General features: G+C 42.7%; 1 protein-coding gene across 1 annotated transcript in view; it reads left to right on the plus strand.

Moving 5' to 3' along the window:
* The window catches only part of CRYBG3 (crystallin beta-gamma domain containing 3), a 102,075-nt gene that overhangs the window by 17,700 nt on the left and 65,048 nt on the right, over positions 1–19,327 (plus strand). Inside the window, exons 2-3 of the mRNA XM_080919289.1 lie at positions 2,902–2,968; positions 16,704–17,134. Coding sequence (XP_080775415.1) covers positions 2,902–2,968; positions 16,704–17,134 — 498 coding nt within the window. The remainder of the gene's footprint in view (positions 1–2,901; positions 2,969–16,703; positions 17,135–19,327) is intronic.

Raw genomic sequence — 19,327 nt, forward strand, 5'->3', positions numbered from 1 at the left:
GGTGGTTCCTCAGAAAATTGGACATAGTTTAACCTAAAGACCCAGTTATTTCACTTTTGGGCATATACTCCAGAGATGCTCCAACATACAATAAGGACAGGTGCACCACAATGTTCATAGCAGCCCTAGTTATAATAGCCAGAAGCTGGAAAGAACCCAGATGTCCTTCAGTAGATGAATGTCTACAAAAATTGTGATACATTTACACAATGGAGTACTACTCAGCTATTAGAAACAATGACTTTATGAAATTCCTAGGAAAATGGATACATCTAGAGAATATCATCCTGAGTGAGATAACCCAGTCACAGAAGAACAGACACAATATGCAGTCAGTGATAATTGGATACTAACCCCAGAACACTCTGAATATCCCAGAAACAACTCCCAGGCCATATGAAGCTCATGAAAAACAAAGGCCAAAAAGTGAAAGCCTCACTCCTCCTTAGAAAAAAAAGTATAGCACCTTCTCAGAGTGAGATCATTAATAATCCAAGAGCTAAGAATATAGCCTTGTGGCAATTTTTGGTATTCAAAAATCATTATGTTTAATTTATACACACCAAGAAAACTGTTTCCATGTTACGTTTTGTTCTACATGTACTTTATGCTTATGGTAACTAGTAGATTTCAATGCATGCTATCAAACCTCTAAAAGAGTTAAGTACTGACAAAAATATATTCATATAGTGTTATGCCAAAATGCCTTTAAAGATCTGTACATGTATCTCTTTTTGTTAAATAAAGTTGAAAGAGAGAAAAAAAAAAAACTACAGCTACTTATGAACTCTTAATCTATGAAATGTGTATGTGCATTACAGTCCTATATTCAATATTTTTCTCACTTTTGACAAGCACATGCATAAATCTAATGGCCTTTGGTTATACTCGCCGTCCCCATTAGCCTCTCTTATCCCTTCTCCTATATCCACGGACCCCTCTTCCTCACTACTTCTGTATTCCTGTCTCTTTGGAAGGACATGCAGGTTAATTAGGGCATATGGGTGAGAGGCATCAGGATTACTTTGTTTTTCTCCCCATAGAAAGTTTCTTTTAGCCCATCACTGACATACTAACCCTTTTTAAAAAACATGCTTACTTTTTCTTCTGACATTTGAAGCATCTAGGGGCACAGCTGCATCTCTCCGTCCCTATGTTCCTGCACAGAATCTTGGACTTAGGACATCGTAGTCCAGTGTATTGTCTGGTTGCTGACACACTTTGCCACAGTCTTTTCTTTTCAATGTCTCTGTTAATACCTTGGGTATTTGCCAGAATAGCACTTGGTTTTATGTATAGAGAATTCTATGGAGCGTATGCTACTTCTTCCCATCCCATCTGCTCTGGGATCCTTCTTTATCTGATCTCAGTTACTGGTTACTCTTTCCAGTTGCTGCTCCATGCAGTGATCATGGGTCCATGGTCACCACGCCTCCTGTATATCCAAAGCCTTCACGCTGCAGTCAGGACAAAGAAAGACTGCATTCTGAAATGGGTTGAGCCAGTTCTTACATAGAGTCACATTCATTACCCTCTGTTCCCTGCTACGGATTACCTCTGCCTGCCTCAAGTTGCAGGCCCTAGTGTTAAGCTTAAACCAAAAAAAACATGTGTCTCCCAAAGTACTGCATTCTCGGACTCCCTGCTTTCAAACCTCCCCGGGCAGTACTTTATGAAGCATGCAGAAGCTATTGTTTGTTTTGTGCTCCAAAATACTTTGTTCATTCAGAGCTGGTAGTATTTAACAGATTGCATTGTTAAAGACTCTCCACCTGTTTCCCCAAATAGACAGACATTGGTGAGGACCCTGACTTCCTTGTCTTGATTTGCTAAAAGCCAAGCACAGTCCTTGGTACATGGTAGACAGTCATAATGATGTCTTAGAGTTTCATTGCTGTGAAGAGACACCATAACCAAGGCAACTCTTATAAAGGAAAACATGTAATTGGGGTGGCTTACAGTCTTAGAGATTCATTCCAGTATCATCATGGTGGGAAGCATGACAGCATCCATGCAGACATGGTGCTGGAGAGGGAGCTGAGAGTCCTAATTCTTGATCCCCAGGCAGTGAGGACATTGTCTGTCACACTGGGAATAGCCTGAGCATATGAGTCCTTAGAGCCTGTCCCCACAGTGACGCACACAATTCTTCTAACAAGGCCATGTGTACACCCTAAAAGCCACACGTCCTGATAGCTTCGTTCCCTGTGGACCAAGTATTCACACCCCTGGGGGCCATACTTATTTAAACCACCACAGTGATCTTCACTGGGGATATTCAGTTTGCCAAGGGTTAAGAAAACCTGCGAACATAATAGTGTGCAAGAACAGACACATTTATATTTAACATATGTATCTGCCTGTTAGCGACAGTCTACTTTTGGGTGTCATTTCTTGGCTCTTCCGTGAAGTTCCACAGGAGACCATTAAAAGTGACTGCCCTTAAAATTTGAATCACTTAGGTGCCCAGGCAAACTGGCATCTATTTTCGAGCATTCACAGAATTCACTGGGTGAAACTATATGTTTATATAAAGAAGCATCACTCCGCATAGGCACTAAAGTAATTTCAGACTGTGGAGAACCTTGATATAAATAAGGATAGAGTGCTAGCTAGCACTTTCCGAGGTCAGGTTAGCGGGGTACCAGTACGCCTTTGTCTCTGACATTGCTGTGATAGGGCCATCAGTGTAAGGCTACATGTAGCAAGATGAATTCACAGAAGGGTCCAAAGCCTGTGTGAGCAGGATTGGATGCCCCTTTCCAGTTTAGATTCAATCAGCGTATTCCTAGGACTCTCTGATCATTGCAAATTTCAGTCCTTGTCTGTTATAGAGAAGCTGTATGTGTTGAAAATAATTTCCCTTTCATTTCAGATGGCACTGTGGTTTTTCTTTTTCAGTGTTGAAAATGAGCCCATAAGCACAAGTCAGAAGAAGGAAAATACGCCTTCATCAGAAGCAGTAAAGGTACGGTTTAAATTAACATTATTAATTAATTATAATAATTATGTGGTGGAACAGAGAAAAGAGTTTAAATTTCTGCATATTCTTTTTAAGTTTTTGGTTTTCGTATATTGAAGAGCATGTTCATTTTACATTGTTAGGTTATCCAGCCTCACCCTATACATACTCCATGAGGTGGGAGAGCCTTGAGACTGTTGCACTGGCCACAGTGAACGCCCTTTGAGGCATGTAAGATGTTCTGGCCTTAGTTTTGAAATATCTAGATGAGAGCATATAAATTTCATAGTCTCTTCCAAAAGTTTAAAAGATTAAGTTGTGTTTTATGGAATAGGATGGAAACCTAATGACGCCTTGGGGAGGTACAAACTAATATGTCATGAGATGTCATTGCTGTGTCATTGTCATAGATGCCATTGCTGTGTGAGGGATGTTTGGGTAGCTCATGAATAAGCCTGCTGAGTACCTCAGGACACGGATCAACAATGCCCAAGCTGCTTACTGACCTACAGTTTGTGGTGAGAGGCTGAGATCCTTGAAAATTAAAGACCTGGGCAGCCCCCTAAGTGGTTTTCTAGGAAAAGGGAATTCTGGGTTGCCTGGCAGGTTCTACCACCACAGTTGCAGCATTCGGGAGTAGTTGCTTGCTTCCCTTATATGTGATTTGTGACAGTCAGTCAGTTGGTTTCGTTTGGGTATTCCAGGTTAAGTTAACCGGGCCATTAGAAGAATAGAAAGCTAGCTAAATTTTCTCTTCCTGTTGTGGGTACTTTGTAACATGTTGAATTATGTATTATTTGTGAATTATGTTTAAGAAAGCTAAGATGTGTATTCTTATTCCTTTCTCAATGAAGGTGCAAAATATTTGTTTTATTGAAAGGAATAGATCAGGATCACCTTTTTTTTTCTTTTTATCTATTGGATATATTTTATTTACATTTCAAATGTTATCCCCTTTCCTGGTTTCCCCTTCATAAACTCCCTACCTATCCTCTCTCTCCCTGCTTCTATGAAGGTACCCCTACCCCCACCCAACCCTCCTGCTGCCTGGACCTAACATTACTCTACACTGAGGCAATCAAGCCTTGGCATGACCAAGGACTTCTTTTCCCATTGATGTCCTACAAGGCCACCCTCTGCTACACATGCAGCTGGAGTCAATGGGTCCATCCATTTGTACTCTTTGGATAGTGGTTCAGTCCCTGGGATCTCTGGTTGTTTGGTATTGCTTTTCTTATGAGGTTGCAAACCCCTTCAGCTCCTTCAATCTTTTTTCTAACTCCCCTGGTGGGGACCCTGTTCTCAGTTCAATGGTTGGCTGCAAGCATCTGCCTCTGTATTTGTAAGGCTCTGGCAAATCTTCTCAGGAGACAGCTATATCAGGCTCCTGTCAGCATGCACTTTCTGGCATTAGCAATATTGTCTGGGTTTGGTGGATGTATATGTTCTGGATCTCCAGGTGGAGCAGTCTTTGGATGGACTTTGCTTCAGTCTCTGCTTCAAACTTTGTCTCTGTATTTCCTTCTCTGGATATATTTGTTCCCTCATCTAAGAAAAACTGAAGCATCTGCACTTTGGTCTTTCTTCTTCTTGAGCTTCATGTGGTCTGTGAATTGTTTCTTGGGTATTCTGAGCTTTTAGGCTAATATCCACTTATCAGTAAGTACTTATCCTGTGTGTGTGTGTGTGTGTGTGTGTGTGTGTGTGTGTTTGTGATTGGGTTACCTCACTCAGGATATTTTCTAGATCCATCCATTTGCCTAATTATTTAATGAAGTCATTGTTTTTAATGGCGGAGTAGTACTCCATTGTGTAAATGGACCACATTTTCTTTTTCCATTCCTCTGTTGAAGGACATCTGAGTTCTTTCCAGCTTCTGGATAGTTTAAGTAAGGCTGCTATGAACATAGTGGAGCATGTGTTCTTGTTATATGTTGGAATATCTTTTGGGTATATGCCCAGAGTGGTATAGCTGGGTTCTCCGGTAGTACTATGTCCAATTTTCTAAGGAACCTCCATTCTGATTTTACCGAGTGGTTGCCATCTCACCAACAGTGGAGGAGTGTTCCTTTTTCCACACCCTCCCCAGCATCTGCTGTCACCTGAGTTTTTGATCTTAGTCATTCTAATAGAAGAGAAAGTAGGGAAGGCCCTTGAACATATGGGCACTGGGGAAGATTTCCTGAACAGAACACCAATGGCTTATGCTCTAAGATCAAGAATCAACAAATGGGACCTCTTAAAATTGCAAAGCTTCTGTAAGGCAAAGGACACTGTCAACAGGACAAAACAGCAACCAGCAGAATGTTAAAAAAAAAAAAAAACTTTGACCAATCCTACATCTAATAGAGGGCTAATATCCAATATATACAAAGAATTCAAGAAGTTAGACTTCAGAGAATAACCCTATTAACAAATGGGGTACAGATATAAACAAACTCTCCACTGGGAATATTGAATGTCTGAGAAGCATCTGAAGAAAAGTTCAGCATCCTTGGTCATCAGGGTAATGCAAATCAAAACCCTGAGGTTCCACCTCACAGGGTCACTCCAGTTTCTTTTCTTCCCTCTCTTGAGTTTGGCTACTGGATCTTGAGTTTGGACTTATTTTTTATTTCGATTTTTTTTTTCTTAGACTAGGTCTCACTGTGTAACACAGGCAGGGCCTACGCCTGCTGTGGTCCCTCCCTGGGCTTCAGTGTGTTGGGATTTCAGTACCTGGCTCCCCCTTCAGCTTCCCTGACTTTTCTCACTACTTCTCTTCTGCAGAGGACATGTTGGCCGCCTGCTGAGCAACCGTGGCATGGGTTCTGCAGCTCGCTCTCTTCTTCCGCCTCTGAGCGAACCTACACAAGTGTCCGTGTCCAGTGCTCTGTGTGGAGCTTTGCCCCTGTGCTCCACAGCTAAGCTACTTCTGAGATCTCAAACTCCCAGGACTCTTGGCTACCAATCCCTGTCAGTGCATCTCTTAGTTTCTCATGGCCTCACTGGGCACCTTCAGCAAACCTGCCTGCTAGTCCGCATCCCTGTTTTGGTGCCTTCTTATATCCCTACTCAGCCTTCACCTGCCTGTTGCCTGAACTTCCGGTCTGCAGACTCGTGTGGAGTCAGCCTTTACTTTACAGGAGTCCGGTCCATCTTCTATCTCTAGAGAGTTGTTTGAGAATCCCAGATCTTTGGGTTCCATAAATATATATGGTAGCAAGTATGGTGGTAGGGCCTCCGTGCCAGCAACCTTCCCAGCCTACATACCTTGGTTTATTCTTTGCACAGTTTTCTTTCCATTGCTGATGTTTAAGTTTGAGGGCTCAGGATTCTATTCTGGGGTCTGGAAAGCTGCATAAATAGCACTTGTATTTTGACAAGTAGTAGTTATGACATTAATCATGACTATGAATATGGGGTACCCAGTTAGTTCACGATTAAAGGGACACAGGGCACTCTCTTTGTTGGAACATTTTGGCATTTTAGTCCATGTATCTCTTTCTCCTTCTCCCTCTCCTCCTTCTTGTTCCCTCCCTTCCTTCACCCCCTTGAAGTCACTGGTATGGTTTCTTCAGCCTCTTGACATGGGATTAAAACAAGTATGATCTAGCATGCCTCCAGGATATAGCTGGCTGAGGGCATCATGAAAATGAAGAAAAGATGGACAGAGGGGGACATACAGAAAAGTAGGAAACAGGAGGACTGGGCTTTCAGATGCAGACTCGGTAGCAGCCTGGAAATCAGTGTGCTTGTTACGTATAGTTGACCAGAGGAAGGTTTCACATACAGCTGATCAAGGAGATGGGGTTCTTAGACACAGTCCGAACGAGGAGGCAGGGTTTATAATATGCAACTGCCTCAAAGAGACAGGTTTTGCTGTCTCAGCAGGAGTAGACTCTGTAGAGGAGCAGTCTTCCCATCAGAAACAAGGGGCAGGGCACCGACCATGTACATTTTATACACAATGTCACCATTCCTACTCAGGCCCCAGAGGAAGCCTTTGACATTCCCATGAATCTGAGGCTGTGGGGGTCCTTTGCTCTGCACATGCATTGGTAAGGCTGCCCTCAATCCCACAGCCTGAGGATACAAACTGTTGAAAAAGATTAGCCATGGTGTTAGTTATATTGCTTTTTGGAGAAGTTTCAATTGGAGACTTTTCATTTAGCAAGAGGCCTGAAATACACTGTTTTGTTTTGTTTCTGTTAATCAGTTTTCTGAAATAGTCACAGCACCACAGTGTGGCATCTCTCTCCTCTTTCCAGCTTATTAACCTAAATTTATGCCTTCATTATTAAGGGAAAATATGAAGGAGTTTCTCTCTGGCGTCTGAAACATAATAAACAGAAGTATAAATAGTTGACATCATAAATCTTATTTTGTATTTGACATTGAGATATCAAATCAAGACATCAGTGATTGTTTCCTAAGAATGTTAGAGATACAAACAATTGTTTTACTTTTGAACAGTTACAGCTACAATTTTATATTAATTTGGATGTTATTAAATTCCTAATTCTTAAAATGTCAGTTCCGCTGTTTGTATAAACCTTCCTGCTTGTCTAATACAGTTAGCTATTTCTAATGCTTGCATGTATTTTTCTCTACTGAAATGTGTATTTCTGTTCATTGGGATTTTTATTTTTGCTGGAAAAGCTTATCAGTTTTGTAGTTCACGGCAATACACACTCTTGACCACTTTCCTTTAATAGAGATAGAAGATAATGTTATGTGTGGCCCTTATTGATTTCAGAGGCTGTCCATTCCTTTCTCCCTTTCAAAGATGAACACATGAAGGTTTGTACCCCAAGTCTAGTGCCCCAGGGTATTGGTGGCCCCCATGTCTTGTATTCTGTGTCCTATCTTGTCTGATTCCAGCCCTTATCTTTGTTGACTTCTTCCCATGTGCCTCAGCTCTTCCCACATATATAGAAAAGTGTCAGCAGTCAGCTCTCAGGATCTGATCACCTCTCCTCTTGATCCCCCATTTCACTTGTCTTGGACATTTTTCTCAGAAATTTTGTATGAAGTCTGCCTTTAGCCTTTCCAGTTCTTTAATGCTTTCAGACTCAGGAAGACTGGCACTGTGCCCAAGGCTCCTTAACGAATGGAGACCATTCTGTGAAAGCGGTACTCTTGAGGTCACTCAGGACCGATTGCCACTCACACCCGTAGCTTTTGTTCTCTGTTCTCGGTCTACTTGGCCAACTGAAACATTTCATCTTCCAAGTCTTGTTTTCTTATTCTGAAAGCTTTATGGCTTGTCTCTGCTTATGATACTGGGCTTTAGTTTCTGCCTCGGGCTATTCCTTCTCCCTTCGGTCACTGATTGTCCTCGGGCTAAATAACATTTCATGTAGATCAGTGGTCCTCAGCCTGTGGGTCATGACCCCTCTGGGGTGTCATATCAGACATGCTCCTTATCAGACATTTACTTTACAGTTCATAACAGCAAAATTACAGTTATGAAGCAGCAATGAAATAATTTTGTAGCTGGGAGTCATTACAACATGAGGAACTGTATTAAAGGGTCACAGCTTTAGGGAGATTGAGGACCACTGCTTTACGTGTTTCACATTGATGCTCAAGGTACTCATCTTCCTCGATGTCAGACATCCAACACAACCCTCTCACTCTCAAGTCTTTTCCTGATTTCTTTCCCTGAGAGACCCAGACTTGATTTTGTGTGTGTGTGTGTGTGTGTGTGTGTGTGTGTGTGTGTGTGTGTACATGTCCTTTTGAAATCTCAGATTCCATCTGCCTGAAAATCCCAGTATGTTGTGAAATGTACTATACATTTTTGTGTGTGGTTTTATTTGGAGTGTGAGCTGGGGAAATGGGGAGAATTTTCTGATTTGGACTTGGATTTAAACATTAAAAGTAACTACCAATGTTAGAAAATACAAGAGTATCTACACAGCATACAAGTGACACTGTGTGTGTGTTGGGGCGGGGGTGGCAAACATGTGCCCTGGTGCATGCGTGGTAATTAGAGGATTACTTCTTGCAGGAGTTGCTTCTCTCATTCACCACATGGGCTCTAGAAACGGAACTTGGGTCCTCAGATTTGCTGCAAGTGCTTTTGCCTAATGGGCCATTTTTGGTGAGCCTATACAGTGAATATATGAATTTAGGCATATGTTCATATTTCTTGTGTATGTAGCCCTCCTTCTTGGGTAAAAAGGTCATGAAAATTTAAGCTAGTACATGTCTCCTTAGTAAGAGAGACTCACTCCCTGAACTAATTGTGTACAATGGTACTGCCTTAATAAAACTTTACTATCTTTTGTTTTCCCAGCCACTCAGACAAGAACAGCAGTATCATATTAATTTAATATAAAAATACACCAAAACATTGTTTTTCAGGCATGGGAACACTTTTTTTTCTTTTTCTTTTTTTTTTTTTCTTTTGGCCTCAACTGTAACCCTCCCAGCAGTGAACAGATTAGAGCTCATTGTTGATGGTGGGGTGAGCCCCCTGGAGCCTGGAAGCCCTCCCTGTTCTCCGCCAACTGTAACACCTCCTCAGAGCAGTTCTAAAATGACATGTGTGAGGATGGAAGGAACATCGTCTCTGGAGCCAAACATCTGGGCTCAAGTCCCACATCTCCTGCAATGTGTTTCTGTAACCTTGGAAAATGTTCTCAGCCACTCTGAGCCTTGGCTTCCTGATCAGTCGTAGGCTGGCTGTTCCTTGTTTCATGAGGCATCTTTGAGCTGTCTGAGATACTGTCTAAAGCACTGTGCCATGGTGGTCACAAGAGATACTTGGGAAAATGTTTGCTTTTTTTTTTTTTTTTTGACATCTAAACTGTGGCTTAAACTTAGAATGTAACTCTGTGAAGGCCAGAGGCATATTATGCGTGAGGAGTATAGAAATGTCTGTCAGAAGCATGGGTGCTGCTCAGCTTTGAGAAGGAAGCACTCGGTAAGGTGCCTGAGCAGAGAATGCACTTTGGTCTCCTTGCTCTCCTGATGAACACAGGGACTGCCAAAGCCTAAGCCTGTTGGCCTGGTGGTGCTGGTCTGGTGCCTTAGGATCTCTTAACTTTCTTGACGCTGAGTATGTTGTAAGGTATCTGGTTTGACATGCAACAGGCCCAACCTGTTGTAGATCTAGGCGGTTGCTATGTTGTCATGAAGAATTTTGTTAAAATGAAAACTGAGTCTCAAGTATGTATACACTCTAGATATATGCGAGAACATTTGTCCTATGTGTGTTGAACATTAATTCTAGAACATTAGGCTCTTCTCAAACTGGAGAAATCGCTGTACCATATTAGGAAGGAACGGCTTTTCCCACATCTGTTCTTCTTCATTTCTCTCATTTTATTGCCTTTGCCAAAATATGCCATATCCTAATGTGTATTCCTGAATGTGGGTTTGTATATACAACTCTCTGGTATTCTTTTTGTCCCTGCTGGTATTAGGTTTAAGCAATAGTGTGCTCAGGGACTAGGGAGGTGGCCCAGTTGTGAAGCAGCTCCAGCTCTCACAGCAAGCTGATCAGGGTCAAGTGTGTATCTGCAACCCTAGCACTGTGGGAATCAGAGATGAACATCACGGGGGCTTGCTAGCTACCCGCCTGTCTTCAGATGCAGTGAGAAAGCTTGTCTGAACTGGGAATAAGGTGGAGGGAGATGGAGCAGGATATCTGAGGTTCTCTGGCTGTAGCATGCTCATAACATATACACATGGATATAAGCAGCATGTAAATATATCTCCCCAAGAAGAAATGGTGGGCTCAAAGTTAAATTTCCTTTATTCCATTCCAGCTTGCTCTTTTTAAGTTTTATTGTTGTTGGATTGACTGATTTAGATAAGGACTCTCTCTAGCACTGGCTCCCCCTTGAACTCATAGAGACTCACCCGCCTTTGCTTTCTGCCTTAAATGCTTCTTTCTGTGTTCATATCCAGTGTCTTTTATACTTAAAGAATGTTGGGATTTAACTTTTGCAAGATTCGTATAATTTTTATCTGAAATGGAGAACAACAGAGACAAAAAGCAAGTAAATTGACAAGACTACACCATTGTATGGTGTGTGTGTGTGTGTGTGTGTGTGTGTGTGTGCGTGCGTGTGTGGGGGCACAGGTTTTATATAAATTTATTTTCACAGGAGGGTTTTTTAGTTTAGAGAAAATGAAAGAATAAAGGTAAAGAATGGTCAAGTTCATTCTAGAGGTGTTGCCTTTAAGGTTCCAGTGAAGCATCCGAAAGATGGAGAGAAGGTGCCAGGTGGGTGGTGTGATGTGTAGGCTCATGTCTCAGGACTTAGAACAGAACACACATTTGGGCATCATCTGATTAAGTTCATGCAAAACGAGGTCTCATTGGGAGTGCATGAAGGCACTGTACATCCAGGCAGGACGTGGAGGAAAATGCCCTGTAGCAGGTGACTACAGAAGGTGACATGGAGGGGGATGGAGAAAACAGAAGAAGAACCGCAGAATGTCTGCCTCTTTCTTCAGATGTTTATGATCTCAACACAGAGGGAAAATTAAGTTAGCCAATGAGACGGCGTCTTTAAGGAAGCATGGTCAGAGCAGGGCTGGAGAACAAGTCAGCCTGCAGGGACTTAGGCAGCGATTTATGGAAGGGAAGGGAAGTGAGGATATCAGAATTAGTGAAGTGGGTGCTAAGGAGAGAACCTGAATGTGTCTGGGCATAGACTTTTGCATGGTAGAGGCTCACAGCGGGGAAATGAGTAGCTGGGATCCCCAAGGAAGTGTCAAGGATGATGAGCTGGTCACCAATTGGAGGAATAGATGTGAAGGAATACGTGGTAGTCTTTTCCTATTCCTTGCAAGCAGAGCAAGAAGAAGAAGTTGGCCAGAGCTGATGCTGCTATTCGGGTAGAAGAGAGGCTTAGTGCAGACTACGAGGGAATTCTTGAATAGAAGGCAGGTCTTCTATTGAGTGGGAAAGGGTATTGGGTGCTTGGTCTGAGGACCGGGAAGAGGGTTTAACAGACTTCCCGGTGAAGCCCTGCCTAATTTTATAGCGGGATTAGGTTAAAAAGGATGTAAATTTGTGGGAAAATTGATAGAAAAGAAAAGGTGAAGGAAGGAAGCTGTGCCTAGGGTGGAGGATTGGAATGATGGGCATGTGTGTTGTCAGCGGGGCAAGAGCTGCAAGGATGCAAAGGTCCGTAGGAATGCACACTGTGGTTGCATGGGATGAGGAGTCAGTTTGGGTGGAGGCAGTACAGACAGGGCCAGGGAGGTGGAGCAGGAGTGGGATCCCTGGAGTTGAGGATGGGAAGGAAGGGCTGTGCTCCTTAGGGCAATGCAGGCAGTAACTGTGGGGGTAGGAGAACCAAATAAGGAAGAGCCACCCGGACCTTCTCCTTTCCACTGAGCATCTTCATTTGGCAATGGTCCCGACAACCTCAAAATGCTGCTGCTTTTATGTTGATACAGCTTCCCACCTGCTTCAAGGCTGTTCAAAAGGAAGACGGTGCTCACTTGACTTACTAAAAATTCTTGTATCACTAAGATGGGAGATCTGAGCATATTTTCTCGGCCAGCCCTAACACCTGTGGCATTGTCCTGTCCATTGTGTTGTAATGATTGAACTGTAAAGTCCACCTTGTCCGAACTGCTGTTTGGCTCACCCTGCTGATTCCAGGGCTGTATTTTCCAGAAACATTTTTCCAAGTTGTTTTTGTTCAGAGAGCCCAAATCCCATCTCCCCCCAAGCCTGAGTTTTTGTTTATCTCTCCTCTCCTCTTCCTGACATCAGTCACTTGTGTTTACAAAATTCTCCACCTAGAGAAGCATTCAGTTCAGGCGTTGGCCCTGCCCTGCACTCTGAGAACAATGTTCTCTGTAAGGCTAATACTTTCCCTCTGTTGGAACTCGGGAATGGCTCTCTTTTCCCCATCATATTTCTGTCCTCCAGAGTCCTCTTCCCTTTCCCACAAGGGAAGAGCTGCCTCATACAATAGGAACAAAAGGCCAGTTCTGCCTTGGAACTTAAAACACCATTTGTCATTCTTCCTGGTTTAAAGTCTCTCAGAGTCCCTTTTCTGTTGCCACATTTCTTGTTGGTTTGCATCTCTCTCACTGCATAACACCTTGGGTTTAGGATGGACTTGCAACCTTCTGAACTTCTGAGCACTTACAGATGTTTCTCTTGCACACTGAATGATTTTCATAGCTCACTCACTGTGTATTTTCCAACAAAAATCTGAGCACCTCTGGTCAGGTACGTTTCAGTGTACTGAATGCCAGCATGAGCAAGAGGGAGCTCTCTCTACATTTGTGAGTTTTATTTACTAAAGGGAAGAGAGGGTTTGGGGGGGGGGTTGGGAAGACAGGAGGGCTGGGGGGGGGGGAGACAGAGACTTACTAGTGGCCAGATGGATCGAGATAGAGAAAAGAATGAGGGAGGTTTGGAACACAGGACTTTGCTAATTAAGTTAGGTGGTGATGGTAAGGCCTGTAGAAGAGTCTGAAGGAGGTGAGGGGTGAGTAGATGAGGGAGGATAGTCTAGGCAGAAGGAAGAGTAAGTGAAGGATTCCCAGGACACCCGTGAAGGGCTGGCTCTCATCTTGTTCTAGTCTAGCAGTGGTCTTAGCATTCTTCATTCCCTCCTGCTTCCAGAGTTACTTTGTTCCTTGCCTGGAGACCAGTATCCTGCAGGGAACAACTTGTCCTGGCTTTTGGTATTCTCCACATATTCCCCAGGTTTCTTCTTTCTCACAAGCTGTAGTTTTCTTACCCCAGCCTTGGTGCTCTGTTGTTGTTCCTTTTCCTTGTGTCCTTTAGTCTTATGCTGTACCAATATTGTAGCACTCATCATTCATACTTCCCATGCTAGACCCCGGATCTGGCAAACTAAGATGTTATTTTTACACGGTGAATCTGTCCCCCCATCCTCAAGGCCCTCTGTTGTACACCTTTCCCTCCCCGTGGTCAACATCAAGCTCAACGGTCAACTCACCGAAGACTGTAGCTAAGGGAGTCTTAATGAGTGTCCATACTGCTTCCTGCCATTTCCTTGTATACTGTGTGTAGCAAAGTATACGCAGATGGAAGAACCTAAAGATCACACAGCATCTCCTGTAAAATAAATTCTCAACCCATGTCTTCCTCGGTGTATTCATACTTTATATGCAGAATAACTGTGTCTTTGTGCACAAGTGGAATTAATGTTTGTTAGTGTTTGCCTGAATCCCAGTGCTTTTAATCTACTCTGACTCCTTGAGACAATGGTAAACAGGCCTATTGGCAGAAGGAAGTGGGCCCCACCTAGTGAGAGCCCGTGGCTGGCCTAACTTCATTGTTTTCCAGGCCCAGGGCAAAGAACAGCTGCTTTAGATCAGGGTTGACATTTTAATATAGAAATGCAGATTTCATTGTAGGTGTTTGAGTTGAATGTTGGAGCTTGTTCACATTTGTTTCTAAATTTAGAAGCCTTCTTGTTGAGAATCTTCTAATTACTAAGAAAAAAATTGTCAGAAGAGACTGAGGGTAAAATTAAGCAACTGAGACATTTTAAAGAAACTTAAAAAAAAAATCTTTTGTTAAATTTGCATGGCAGAGATCCGAGAAGCTGAACATTGAAAACGGAGAGAAGCGGGCGTTGATTGCTCTGCTCTGTGGCTCTCCAGGACTTTAGTACGGGCATCCCACAGTTCACCTTGGCCCAGCAGCCATGTGTGAGGAGAAGCATTCACACAGGCTCCTTTCAGCAGAGTGAACCACCGACTCACTTGCAGTACCTGCTCATTTTGAGGCAGTAGACAATGGTGATATATGTGAACAAACTAGCAGAGCCTGCTGCCACACTCTGAGGCAGTTGTGGAGAGGGCTCCACTGACTTAACAGTGGGGTGGGCGTGGCGGTGGGGCAGGTAGAGGAAATGGAAGTTAAGTGGGATCAACTTGGATGAAACCCATAGAAGGTAATCCTTGTAGAGGTGAGGAAGCTGGGGTATTCCAACAATAGAGGCTTACCAAGTTATGTTAAGTCCTACCTTGATATAAGACTAGGAAAAAAATGCCCAACCAGCCAAAGCCTCCAGAACTCCCATGCACTAAAACACCAATCACTGAGCACACATGGAGAGACCCATGGCTCCAGTTGCATATGCAGCAGAGGATGGCACTGTCTGGCATCCGCGTAAGAAGAGGCCTTTGCTACAGTGAAGGCAGGTCTCCCAGTGCAGGGGAACTCCAGGGAGTTGAGGTGGAGAGGGACATTGAAAGAGAGAGCACCTTCATGGAAGAAAGTGGAGGGGAGGAGGAGGGGATGGGAAGAGGGAGGGGATAACATTTGAAATGTAAATACAGAGAATATCCAACAAAAATCATCAAAAAATGTTAGAGATTTGTATATCGAGCCAGGAGAGGGTCTGACCCCCAAAAAAGAATAGAAAAATGCTGTTACCCACCCCTCCAAAAAGAAGAAAATAAAGATAGTCTTTCTTCTAATGTGTCATTCTGCCTCGTCATGTTCTTAACATTATTTTCAGTGTGTTCCTTGCACTATGTTTGACAAGTGGTTAGTGGAATTCCCTTCTCTGTTTCTGACCTGCATTAACACAAGGACCAAGGTAAACAATTTACAAGTAATTCCGATAGCTTTGCTCTCTTAAAGATCTGCCTCTTACACAACTTCATCATGTGAGCTTACAGTGCCCAAGGGTGCTTTTACCTTGATGTTCTGATCTTTCCCTGACTCACAGTTGTGTTTTTCTTTTATGAGGACTCTTGAGCGTGGTGAGTGACAGACAGTTTTGGGTGTGCATTTCATTTCCAAGTATGTAGCTATGTGAGCAGGCATGTTTGGGAGGCAGGGTGAGTCGGCACAGTTTCTTGAAGTGTTTTGGAATCCTGGGAGAGTGTGAGGTGAAATGCCAATGCGTTCTCCGCTCTCCTAGTTTAATCTTAGCTTGAGCCGTTCATATGGATGTGAGTATGGTTTCCTGACAGTTGAATTCTGAGCAGGTAAAATCCTTTCTCAGAAAATGTTGAGTGTCTTTAAAGAATGCCCAGACACTCCTTGTTTTGTGTGTAATTCCCTGTCAGGACTTAATGTTTCAGTGGGCCTTTATGTCGAATGGTGCAGCATGTTCCCGTCTTTCTTGATCATGTTGAGGAACTATTTTACATACTACAATAGCATAACTGTGGGTTAATACATGCTGACATGAAAGTCATTGTGGGATTATTTGTCTAATATGAGGTGTTCAAAGTAATACCTCTACAGTGATGGTCTACAATTGTAAGGGCATATTTAAGTACCTGTCAGGGTTGCTGCGATCTGTCCCATAGCTCCATTTTTAATTTTCTCAGTTTTGCATCCTAATTAATTTCCAGTTAAGTAAGCCCCTTAAAAGCTAATGCCTTACCACACACACACACACACACACACACACACACACACATACACACACAGGACAGACAGACAGATACTAACTACATAGTCAACTTTTAGGTTTCCTTCAGAGTGTTTACTTCCTCCTACAACAATCACCTACTTACAACCTCTCTGTCACCTCTTCCAAACCTAGACTGGTTACTCCAGTTTGGAGTGTTGGAGTGCAGTAGGTAGGTCTTCCTTTGTGATGATAATGTACAGTTCTGTTTAAACTATGCAGACTACTATAGACTAGGCTGGAAACAGCATGAAGAACTAGAACCCCAGGGTTTGGGTCACACATGTGACCCTCCCCTCTGCTGTGCACTAGCTGTCTGGTCAGCCCTATGTTAGCTTATAAATGATGGTGTTCTTGTGTTTTGTGTTCAGATTTCCCCAGGAGAGGACAGAAGGAACCATGCTGAGCAACCGGTCAATCTTCCCATGGTGGATGATCTCCCGAAGCCAAAGGACCTTCCAGATTCCACAACAGATGCCAAAACAGGAGAAAGTGACCGACAGCCAAAAGAAAGCTTTTTTCAGTTTCTTGGGAACTTATTCAATATCTCAGGAAAGTCATCTCTTGCAGAGGTTAAGCAATCTTCTTTCAGAGATGACCAGGAGAAACCAGAGAAAGACCCACAGACTCCCAGAGGCCCTCCCGAGGAGGAGAGCCAAAGGCAGAAGGAGATTGCCAGCTGCCCAATGAGGACTCAGGCATTTCCTGTGGACCAACAAGAGTCCAACTCCTCAGAACTCTCTGATGCCTTTTCTTTGGATACAACACAAGAGAGTGAACAGGAAAACACTGATATGCTGAAGTAAGTTTGAAAGGTACTTAGAAAACAGACAGACAAAACCCCTAAGTTTTTGGACCTAGCTTTGTGAACCTCATTAACTGAAGGACTTGGGAAAGGTATTCAGTAATGTTCTCCACTGCCAGAGCCTAACTTTTCTTCCCTACCTCCTCTCCCCTTTTCACCCATTCCCTTCCCTTTTCTTTCTCCTTTCTTTTTTCCTTTCCCTTCCTTCCTTTCCTTCCTTTCCTTCTCTTCTTCTTTCTCTTCTTCCTCTTCTTCCTCCTCCATCTTTTCCTCCTCCTTCTTCTCTTGGTGAAATCCAATTAAAGTGGTTAAAAATAAATCAATAAATCGGCTCAATCAGGAAACTAGGTTTATGAACGTCTTGCACAGCTATAATAAAGTGAAGGTCTGTTTGAACCTAAGGAGTCTTTCAACACTCCCTTTCTTCCTTTGATTAAAGAACAGGTAGAAGCTTGTTTTTCCTTATACTAAAGCACACTAGCCAGTGTATTTCCCATTCCTCTATTGTGTTAAGTTCTTTAGACTTGTCCTTTCCTTCTTGTTTAACCATCTCCTCTGTTGGGTGGAGAAATGCTTTAAGCATCTATCCAAATAAAAGGGCTTCACTGAGGACTGGGGGCAGTCCCTATGGCTTCATGTTGGTTAATTTTTGTTACCGTTTTTAAGGTTGTCACAGTTCACAGTCATCACTAAAAGCTGTTGTATCAGGTGGCTCCTTTGGGGGGAAAGCCAGCTTTGTTAGTTATATTGTTTTCCTTTACACAAAGCAGTTAAGAAGCTTTCCTTCCCAGGAGAGAGAACATGTTTAACTATGTGCTTTGAAAGGAAGGAAATATTGCTGGAAAAGTAGCTCAGTCATGTTTTTCCAAAGTCAGAAGTCAGATACATTTTTTAAAAGGCTAATTGTTATTTGAAGGCTGCTGTAGTAGAATTTTTTTTTTTGATAAATGAAATATTTTTGGCTGAAATAGCAGGCGTATTAAATTTATCCAGACTGTAGCACAGCATTGCAAGGCTGAATAAACAATTATATGATGTAGTAATGTGCCTGCTTTTGTAAATACTTGTATCTTAACCTTATCCTATTATTTTTGGAAATGATATACTGTTGAGTATCGTAAGTTGTAGATCGCTCTTTTCTCTGTTCAGTTTATGAAAGATAAACCTTTGAGCTTTTATTTGTTTTTGGCTTTTTGAGACAGGCTCTCTCAATTACATAACCCTGGCTATCCTGGAACTCGCCATGTAGACGAGGCTGGCCTCAAACTCACAGTTAGACCTGCCTCTGATTCCCAAGAGCTGTATATGCCACTGTGCCTGGCTCAAGTCACATTTTTTTTTTTTTTTTTGGCATATTTGTTTCATTTTAAAATGAAAAAAATAAAAAGACCTTTTTATTAATTTTTTTTTTCTCATTCAGTTGTAGTGACTCAGCTGTGAGCTGTGAAACAACCTGTAGAAAGCAGAGTGTTGGCTGACTGATGTTTCAGGGCAGAACAGCTGCTCAGAACAGAAGCAGCTAATTACAATGCAGAGAGCCTTGCTGGCGACTTTGATGCCCAGTGCTTTAAACATGGAGACTGCTGGATGTAATGCACGCGCTCGAGTTGTAGCAGTGTAGTGTTTCCATCCAGGGTGCTGCAGAAGCTTATCTGGCTAGAATTTTAAACTGAGGCATTAAAGTCACCATAGTTGAAATTAGGCAAGAAGTCCTGAAAATATTACGGTATATCTGGGATTTACCCTCTGCCTACTCCAGAGTTATTCCAAGACATTTTTATAGTACGTTTATAATTATTGTGCAGGTTAAAATGCTTTGATATCTCACTCAGACTGAGCTGATTCCAAGGTCTCTACATTTGCTATCTACAATCGTTTTTTCTATTTCTCATTTCATTGGCATCATGTACTTTCCTTTGGTTAGCCATTTCTTCAGAATTTGGGTCATATTTGGGGGAAAAGTTATAGTTTATTACTAATATTAAAACTTATGTATACTGATAAGGGATTTGCCAGTCACACTAGCCCTATCTGCTTTTCTCTTATTTTATGTGTTTCCACTTTTGCCTGCATGTCTATGCCCTGTGCCTTCCTGTAGAGTTCGGGGGGGGGGGGGAGATACTTTGGAACCAGAATAAGAATGGTGTGAGATACCACATGGGGGCTGGGAATTGAATGAGGGTCCCCTCC

The sequence above is a fragment of the Micromys minutus genome (assembly GCF_963924665.1).
Source record: "Micromys minutus genome assembly, chromosome: 7".
In the NCBI taxonomy this organism is placed as follows: Eukaryota; Metazoa; Chordata; class Mammalia; order Rodentia; family Muridae; genus Micromys; species Micromys minutus.